We start from the raw sequence: 10,500 nt of genomic DNA on the forward strand, positions 1-10,500 counted from the left end.
CAATGAATTTTCAGGGATAATAAAAGAGTAGGCAGACAAGGGCCAGATGAAAAATATTTCAAAATATCAATAAAATACACTAAATGGTTTTTAAACTCAACTCATACAGTCGAGATCAACTGGTTGAAGTTAAACAGATGAGGTTTTAAATCATAAATCCTCAAAAGCACTCTAACCATATGTGATTTACATTGGCTGCATACACATACCTAAGATACCAGCTGGTTAAATATATTTTTAAGTGTTTTTCTTGAGGTAGGTTGTGACAATGCTCGTAATATTCTAATAAACCGTAGATCCAAGGTGAAAATTCGTGATGGTTTTTGAGTTATTTATAGCGGAAAGGAGTAAACTAATTAACAAATTGATGACCGGCTGATAATAATCAGTGGAAAATGTTGATTTTTTAAGCTTCTTTGTTCCTTATCAAACATTTACTGTGCGTGGTTTTCGATCCAGAAATTTACATGTTTTCACATATTAAATCACCTACTAAATTATATCTACTAGTAATATTCGCTTTGAACCTGATAGGCATCAGAAATTAATTTCGAAAGTTGAGCAACATTCAAGCCCTGGATGCCCGCCCACATGTGACAGACTCAAACTGAGCGATTGATACAGGAAAAGTTCCACTTCAGACATTCAAATTCTTAGCAAGTCACTTAAAAGTGAAATACTTTTTGGTCGTTTGCCAAAGCTTGTTTTATTATAAAATATATCGTGGAAATGGTTGCCAAACAATTGGTCTTAAATACCATTTGTAGGTTGTCTTAGTCAAATATTGTTCGGAGTTTATTGATTTGCGACGACATGCCATCATCTAACATTACTTGAAAATGACTATGCAAAAAATATCGAAATTAGAAGTCAACTCAAAAAGCGACAATGATCTGACAACGTTTTCGAAAGTTTCAAAATCGATTGGAAAACAAAGGAAGCAAAGCAAGAAAACGACCGTTACGCAAAGCAATTAGGAAAACTAGTGGCTTTTTACTGGGTTGGCAAGAAAGTAATTTCAGCCCATAATAACGATGGATTTATTGTTTTTTTTAGACTGCTTGGTTCTATTGAAACATTTTCAAATGTCCAATAATCTAGATAAAACCGAACTTCAAACACAATCCAGAGAATTTTTATTAATTTAGTCTGATTAAAACTAAAATTCTGAATAATTTTTGCATTTGTAAGCATACGCGATTTACACCATCACAATATTAATGAATAATCAAAAATTGGGTGAAAGATTCCGAATAAACTAACAAACTTTCAATCGTACCTTCAACCGAAGGGAAATTAAAACTTTGCGTATCATCAAAGCCGCAAAATTTCAGTTTAACCTGAGTTTATATTTTTTTTTTCTATTTTTATATCACAACGTTTTGGTTGATAGCATCTCCAACCATTTTCAGGTAAACACTACAGTGCAGGTTTCAAACGTGTTATTTTTCTAACTATCTAATATATCTAATCTAAACTTATGGCGGATAAGTTCTATCTAGAAGATAGAGCCACAAAGACAAGTTTTCCTCATATTTGCGGATCCATAAGTTCCAAATTAACTTAATTCGCTAACGGATTTTGGCAAAACTTAAATAAAAATAAGAACAAAATGAGACTAGTGTGCAGAGATGGGGAAAAAACGCAACAATTGAAACACTTACCTCTTCCAAATAGGGCATGTCATAAAGCACAAGAGCATACAAATTCTCATAGAGTGTAAGCCCTTTAATCGAGCGCAAATTTGGAAATAACTGGCCTACAGACGTCAAACCATTCACCCGATAAAGAAATAAGTGACCAGTTATAATTTCCAATTTCGGTAAAACCACTTGCCGCATGTGAGTCTTAGCCCGCAACTCATTGACATGTAATTCGAGAAGAGCAATCTCAAGATCGCCATCAATAATCCGGCAATTTTCCAAAATTAAAAGGTTTCGATAATGGTTACGAAATTGGAAGCTCTTTGAACATACTTCGCCTCTATCGGTCTCATCAGCTAGACCCAATAGAGGTAACAAAACGAACAAATAATAAAGGTTCATCATAAAATAAATAAAACACACTCACGAACGACAAGAACTACACAAACTGACTAGAACTGGCCAGAGTTAGTTATTTTTTAGCAGAATGTATTGTAAACATTTTGCGGAAGAGACACATGTTTCAAATATTTTATTTAAAGAATCGGTTTATATCGATGGCAAAATGTATTTGTAGGACTTAGATTTTCCATATACTGATACCTCAGTAAGCTTTCGCACTTTTGCTAACAGAGTGGAGACTTGAAGCTTGCCAATTTACGCTCTGGTTAATTAGAAGAGGCTTAGGTTAGTTTCCAAGTGGAAATAAAAGTCAAATTATGTGTGCCATTTTCAGCAGTGTATTTTTCTACAATCAAATCTTTAAATTATTAAGTCAAATTATTATGGAGCAAGGCAAGAGTCGGTTTCTAAGCTTCAAATCAGTTTTTCCACTTTCAATTAACTTCAATGAGTTTCATGAATTTTGCAGAATCGCTTCAAGGCTTGACAGAAAATACTCGACTTTTCTGCCTCAAATAGATCTAATTTTTAATAGACGAAACAACTAACTAGCGAAAATGGGGCCGTTTTGAACAAAGCCTTAACTTAAATTGATGCATCATGGAAATAAGTAGTAAATGAATAATTTCAAGCTTTTAATTAGTAATGGGATGCGATGCTTTTTAGCTAGTAACTCTGCTTTTGCAACAAACCTATATTTCGGAATTCTGCAATAAAAGTGGTGCAGTCGGTCGTATTTCCCAGGCTTGCAACTGGACTTCTTCTAATAGATTTACTACCGTGGGTTCTGAATTCTTAATACTTTCTGAGACTTCATTTTCGTGAAAATTAAAAATAAGATGTCGAGAGAAAACATCTCTGAAGATGCACTCGTGTTTGCAAAACGTCGCAATTATTTTTAACGTCGACCTGAAAGCGAAAAAATTCTCTAGTTTCATGAAACTTTCGTTATAATCGTTATAAACCAAAGTTTCATTAAACGAGTTAGTCAAACTTTCGTTATAAATTGGTGAGTTGTTCGCGATGTTAAGACCTTGAAGTAAAGGAATGTTTGTAGTACTGAAAAAACTGCGAATTCTACTACTAGATTTGCTACCGACTGCAATTTCGCACCCGAATTTAGAAGTTGTTCTTGAAAATTTGAAAATTCTGCAATGAAAATGGCGTTTGAGTAAACCTTCCTTCATCCCGCTTATAGTTTTATAGACCAAGCTTTAAAAGTCGTCGATATCCGAGCCGAACTTTGCCTTATAAGAATGCCCCCGCTATTAAAGCATTCATAAACCAGATGGGACCCGAGTCAACTTTTAACGAATTGAGGTTTGCCGCTTTCCGCATCTCAAGAGCCCTCTTTTGACAAAAAGTATTCACAAATGGAGTAATAATTCGCCCCAAAGCAGTAGAAAATAGCTAACTAGTTACCCGATGTTTTTATGTTATTTATGTTGACCGATAGTTAGCAACATAAATGCTCCAACGTACCAATTATCTAAATATCTGTCAGCAGTTTTGAGTAATGTATTGGGAAAGTCACAATATTACATTAAAGACTCTTGGAGTTTTTGTGATTTTATAAAACAACAAAAAATACCAAAGAATCATCGGATAATATCACTGGATGTTGTATCATTATATACAAATATACCAATAGATTACCCAATAAGCTGTATAAAAAATAAATGGGCAGAGATAAAAGAACATATAAAATTACCCGAAAAAGAAATTACTGAGGCGGTAGAATTGTGCTTAAAATCCACAAATTTCCAGTACGAAAACAAGTTCTATTCACAGATATATGGAGTAGCAATGGGTTCTCCCATAGCAGCAACAATTGCAAATTTGGCAATGGAAAATTTGGAAGAACAAATAATATCTAAATTAAACTATAAGTGTGAATTTTTTAAACGATATGTGGATGACTGCATAATGTGCCTCCTAAAAGACAAAATTAAATATACACTAGATAAGTTTAATGCCTTTCATGACACCCTAAAGTTTACTCTCGAAGAGAAGATAAAGAAAATTCTATAAACTTTCTAGACCTAACAATTAATTATGATAACAACGGGGAAATCAAAACAAATTGGTACACAAAGGAGGTATGGTCTGGAATTATTAAATATATTTCGAAAAAGATAATTTTTTTGAACAACTTTGACCATCAATAGCAGAGGAGCCAGACAGTTTTTGCTAATAAAAGTTAGGTCAGATCGTCTTCTTTTGATGCAAAGAATATCGCAGTATCCTTTTCATCATGTGCTTAAGGGGTATAAATCATTTTTATAGATCGTCTCGAGGAGCTTTTATTGATGTAAAAAATGTGTAGTGTGTGCATTGTTTAAAATCTCCTAAAGTTAGGGGTTTGAAAGCGTTGACTAATCCTGATGATGATTGAGGACTAATAACAATATTTTTATATAAAAAGAAAGTTTCAGCAGTAGATAATTATGATTACTAATTGTCAATATGAAATATGAAATTTTGTTGTGTTAATTTTAAGTTTTGGTATTCAAATTTCTACGTTCTAAATCCCTAAGACTTCGACAACAAACAACAAGGTGAGAGGTGAAAATCATTTTTAATAAAGCGTCAAAATATCTACAAAAATGTCTAAAATAAGCAAAAAATTAGTCAATACATCGTTATCAACATACAATCTGTTTAATATATTTAAAATAATATTTCTGGAACCAATTTTAACCGGCACTAAATTTTATCAATTTTGAAAAAACCAAACCGAACAGCGATTAAAAATAAGTGAACAGAACTGTTTGAAAAGACCATCACGAAGTTTCGCAACATAATTGTGGTTCCCGGACTGACAAAATGTGTTTAATGCCTTTTAAACTCATAACAATTAGCTTTTGTAAAAGTTTCGGAGCGCATTTTTACGCCGCATAATTGAGTAGTAATCGAAATTCCACAGTATAAATTTGGGACGTAATTCGGTGCTGCTTCATATACATTGTATTTCGTTGCATAAATTATTTTATTGCACTTTTAAAAGCTGTATGGTATTACAATTAATTTGAATTCGATGTCATATAAAAAGTTGGAATGCCCCGCTGTATTCGCCGCGCGCTCAAATGGCTTGGCTTGGCTCAAATGGCCAATAAAACCTCTAAAATTATTGCATGTTTTAAATTCGTATAAACAAATCAAATACAACGGGATTGTTCTTAACAATTTCAATGCTGATTTCTTTAACAAAAGACACCCACTTTCAAAAAAACCAACATGAATGGGGCATAATAATGTTAGCATCCAGCTTGATGGCATGACTTGGCACGATTTTCCACTTTACCAACACTCGCCCATTAATAAATAACTCTTAAGTACCTCTTCTGATCGTATCAATGGAATAAATTCCCCTAGACACCCTAAGTGAATGGCAAATCTGTAGCTTAATAGACTTACTGCTTACACATCAAAGGCCGATTCTTCGCTTTTTGCATTAAATAATTAGCGCTTAGATATAGGCGCTGCATTTTACAGCAAAATCATATTTAATTTTGCTACAAAAGATGAATTTGCAGCCAAAATCATTTTAGTGCTATAAACCACACATGCATGTTCATGTCCATAGCTGATAGTTAATCAACTTCATAAAATGCTGTTTGCAAATTTATCCTTTTATGTGTCAGTAAATTCCAGAAAATATTCGAGCTTTCTCTCAATTTGATGAGCCCTAAAAGCCCTTGCTCTGTCGAAATTTCTCTTTTAAACTAAGATTTTCGATGCTTGAGCAAATTCGCCTGATCAAAATGGGATTTTAACAAATTAACTAAAATCTGGAGGATTTTTATGGAAAAACTTTTATTAATTTAAAGAAACACACATAAATTTAAGGAGGTTAATTAACTCAATGCCAACTTTGGTTGGCAATGTACTAATATTCTGATCAGCTGGCATTGGAAAATGGGCCATAAAATGTGGAATTCTGCATCTCGTTTATAGTTAATGGAAGATTTTAATTGTAGAGGAAACGTGGAGAAATAAAGTGCCAACACCAGGTGTTGCATCATACTTAAATTAATGTTTTTCCAAGTCTTTACAGATTTAAAAAATTTGTAACTTGTGGCTCAATTCTGTAAGAATTCATAGAGAAATTTGAATATCACACACTTAGGAACTTTAGTTTCTCGGAAGCAAAATTAACCAGGCCGCTCCTTTTTACATCATTCCAGAGAGAACGAAATGGCCTTTTTAGAAAGTGAACCATCATAAAGGAAATGATAGCAGCTTTCTCAAAAAAGTCTTGATTTCAAGAAGTTTTAGATTTGCGTGTTTCTTTTTGGTTGCAAACTAAACTCAAACATGACGCTTTTTTTGAAGTTCGTTTTGGCATCGTTGGATCGAGAATTGAAAATTAGATTCAGTCAAAACATGAATGCATGTTGTTCGAGTAGTTTTGACCCAGAAAGCGAAATTTGAATATCAGACACTTAGAGGCAAGATTATGCCAAAATGTCATATTTTCCGTCCAGTTTTTTCTCATTTCTCAAAAACAAAATGAGCAAGCCCGCTCATTTTTACATCATTTCAGAGAGAACTTACTGACCTTTTTAAGGAGCGAACCATCGATAAGGAAATGTTGGCAGTTTTCTCAAAAATCTTGATTTCAAGAATTTATCAGTCACCCTGCTGATTCAAAAAACCAAACCTATTCAATTTTCCTTTGGCAGCCGAAGCAAAAAATCCGGCTAGTAATAGTGCCTATTATACTCCGCTGGCCTTCCTTTATTTATATGATATACGCCCCATTAAAATGATTGCTGCCAATAAATAGGACTAAGGCAAATATATGCCTATTGTTATCGGTACGGCCAGGAAAACTACCCTTAACATGGGGCATAAATTGAACGCAGAAGCCGGGGAAACGTTCACACGTGTGACATGGAAAAATGAATTATGGCCGTAGCCGGCTAGAAATTTTATAAAATAGACGCCCGAAGCTTGAGTGAGGAAAACAAATGTTTAAACGCGATTAAATTCATTTATCAACTGAATTAAACGACATTGTATTTAATTCATTGTGTATATTTTCCTGACTGTATTTCAACTTAATTCAAATTGAATTAAATTGTATTTAATAGATTAACATTAATATTCATGGTTTTCCATACCATCATAAAGAACAGTTGGAACATCATAAGTTGCCATTTAAATTTTGTTGATTTTTCCTTGTACAGCAGTTATTTACTGGATCGTCTGGAGACTATATCGGGCGATTCAGTATTCATTGAGATAGATTCAAGAATTGATACTTTTTAAATAGATGAACATTTCCATCAATATTAGATCTAATCACCCTGTTTGTTCGTGCCCGAAGCCAAAATTGGTAATAAAACAGGAAAAATTTGCATTAAACTTTAACGACTAATGTGTTGTGGTCGCTCCTAATGGAGCTTTCAGGTAAACCATTACTGAAAACATCGATTTGCTGATGTCAAATTCAGCCCACTTCATTAACAGCCATTTATTCAGTTTCGTATTCATCAAACTCATGGAGAATTAATCACTTCAAATGGGAACTAGCTTTCTATTCCACTTTGAGATGTGGACTTCAAATACTGCTAAATCTATATAATAGCAATAAAAATAATGCGACCAATCCTTTGACTGAAACTAGTTTCCATGAATGAAATCGTTTATAGGATGAATTCACAAACATGTATAATAACTGCACCAGTTACATTGGAGAATAGGGGAAACTCAACTTCCCAATATTGCAAATTTCGAAGGGGCCGAATATAATTTAATTTAAAATGCAAGGGTGAAAGAAAGCGCAGCTTTCTGGATTGCTATTTTTAGCTAAACCCATCTGATGTGAGCTAATAGGGTCCTGGTTTTGGGTGCCTGAGTTTAATAGTTTTTAAAATATGCACCTACTTATACTAGAAAGGCTAATAATTATTTCATGCATGATTTCAAGTTGAAATTTGTCTGCATCGACTTTTATGAAATTCAAAGCAAAACAACTCTTTTAAAGTGCAGCTGCAAATTCACCTAACCAATATCCCGGTTTTAATTCGTTTAAGGCATAACTGGGTTTAATACGTCCTGGTGATAAATGCTAAGCGCATTTTGCCGAGCTGAATGAAAAGTGTGGCTGCTCTAAAGAGGCGAGTTCGATATATCCTCCTTAAAGTACGCTCCAGAGAAAATCTATTTCTTTATCATTAATCTCAGTTGTATTTACACAGATTTCCCAGCAAGCTTTTCCATTTCCCAGCGGTTTGGTGCATTTTGCGCGATTTTTCGGTCAAAGTAAGTAAGTAAAAGTTTCACTTTGGTTTGCGCTTGAACTTAAACTGCTCATGTTTTGTTTGAAGAGGATCTTAAAAACATATTTTTCTTCTTCACGTTAATTAGAATTCATTGCGCGTAGTTGCATTACGTGAAATTCCAGCCTAGTTAAGGAGAGACACAAACACCTAATCAACAAATAGTCAAATTTATAATAAATTTCACTTAACTATCAACCAACTAATTCAGTCCAGGCATTGAAAAATTGTTCGTAACACCTCCCACGATGACAGTAGGTATAATAAAAGACATGAGCAATAAGCTATGGTCCGGTTTCAAATGTAATCCAGCACAACTTTCGATTTTTAACCTTTCAACACTTTTGCATTCAAGAAAAGAACATGAACAGTTCGAACACCAACATTGTTATTTCTGAATAATTCAAAGGGAGTAAATCGTATCAGACTTCGATTTAGCCAGAAAAGATGTGACCTGAACATCTACATTATATTTGAATAAAACATATTAAAGAATACAGTCGAGTGGCAATGCAAAGTCGATTCTAGTCCAGCGCAAAAACAATCTTTCTCATGGCAAAATGTCTCCACAAATTGCTGATTCTATTGGAATAATCTGGTAATCCAACGGTCATTTGGTGCTGGAAGTTGTTTGGAACAGTCACTTTATAATGCGGAATTGCATTTTTTCATAGAAATATGTAGATTTCTGTCCTGTGGGTTGGCATTAAAAATGTTTCGATTTTGTCTTGAAAAAATCGGATTTTGAAGAAAATGCACTCTAGATGCTAACTAATCTGAAGATCAACAAAAAATTGTTTAATAAACGAACAACAAAAATGAAACATGCGAAATCAACGGACGTTGATTTACAAGTGAGAAACTGATGACTTTCAGTTGTTCTCCTGAGTAGGAATAAAAACCGAAATGTCTTATCTATGAAAAACAATCTGATGCAAAAGTTGCAATTAACTGAAACACTTAAAAAAGAAAATTCAGAAATTTTCTTTGCTAACACCAAAGCAACAACTCATGCTAAACGAATTCAGCTTTAACAGACTTCTTTCTACGACATTCTCGAAAATTGAATCTTGTAGTACTTTAAAAATTTTATACTCAGTTTTTTTGAGTTCTAGTTTGAGATTCGTTAGAACTTAAGGAAAATGAGCCCATATGGAATATGTAGTTACCTTTTAGCACAGAAAATAGTGCCAAATATTCGAGTTCGAATTTAGCATGGTCTTAATTGTCGCACTTTTACTTCCGCAAAATGATCAGTTTGCTTCTAAGAACCACCAAAACCGAGATTGCACGCGTTTTGAAAGTAAACATTTTTTTAGCCTATTTAGGCTATTGTTATGCATTTTAACTTTTGAACAACATCAACAAAATACCAACCACAAATACGCTGAACATGCTTGTTACTCAACAAATACTTGCATTTGAAATTTCTCGTCAAAAACAAAATTGATCAAACATAAGAGTATCCCTCAGTTTACTTTTTCTGTGGTTTTCAGTCTGTTTTTCTGTTTCTTTACTGTTCTTCAGCTACACTTTTGTGAGCATCTTCCAGAGCTAAACGCTTCAAAAAATCCACTCTTTAAACTAGAACTTAGTCCACTTGAGGCCGTTTTTCATGGTGGTCCTGGTGTACATTTTTGTTCTTAAGTTGAAAAACTGCTTATTCTAGAAAACTTTACATTCTTACCAAAAAACTTGGAGAATTAAGAATTAAGATGAGAGTTGACGAATGAAAGAAACACTTTGCCAAATTCAGGCTAATTTCCCCGTCAGGAAAATGGCATTTTGAAGTACTTTCAAAGTTCTATTTTCAGAATGTCGAAATCGACGGGCTGTTTGATTTATTGGCACAAGTACTGGATAAGTCACTGAAACTAGCTCGGTTTTCTAGCAAAAAAAGTGGAAAATGGAATTGCAATTTATAAATACGTTCAGGCTCCATTTCAAGTATTTAAACAATTTTAAAAACGAGTCAGTCTGCGTTCAAGCGTATACATATACAGGGTGATTCAAAATTGCCGTCATTCCTTTTAAGGGGTAATGGAGCCTCACTTGGGGAGTACGAGAAAAATATTGAAAATTTTTTTTCCCAAAATTTCTAGAAGATATTAACAGTTGAAGATCAAATTTCAACTTTGGTATTAAGCATTATTTTGAAATTGTTCCAT

At 33.7% G+C, this 10,500-nt stretch overlaps 1 protein-coding gene across 2 annotated transcripts in view; it reads right to left on the reverse strand.

Annotated features, from left to right (window-relative positions):
* LOC109534559 (insulin receptor) overlaps positions 1–10,500 on the reverse strand; it is an 82,243-nt gene that overhangs the window by 42,420 nt on the left and 29,323 nt on the right. Inside the window, exon 1 of one of the 2 annotated variants that reach the window (XM_048670068.1) lies at positions 1,665–2,105. The exons of the other annotated variant lie outside the window; for it this stretch is intronic. Within the exon in view, the coding sequence (XP_048526025.1) occupies positions 1,665–2,048 (384 nt within the window). The 5' untranslated portion in view covers positions 2,049–2,105. Of the gene's footprint in view, positions 1–1,664; positions 2,106–10,500 lie in introns of those variants that run through there. 2 annotated transcript variants of the gene reach the window in all.

Source organism: Dendroctonus ponderosae, unplaced genomic scaffold (assembly GCF_020466585.1).
Source record: "Dendroctonus ponderosae isolate FM_Combo_2020 unplaced genomic scaffold, Dpon_F_20191213v2 Dpon_F_20191213_1, whole genome shotgun sequence".
Classification (NCBI taxonomy): Eukaryota; Metazoa; Arthropoda; class Insecta; order Coleoptera; family Curculionidae; genus Dendroctonus; species Dendroctonus ponderosae.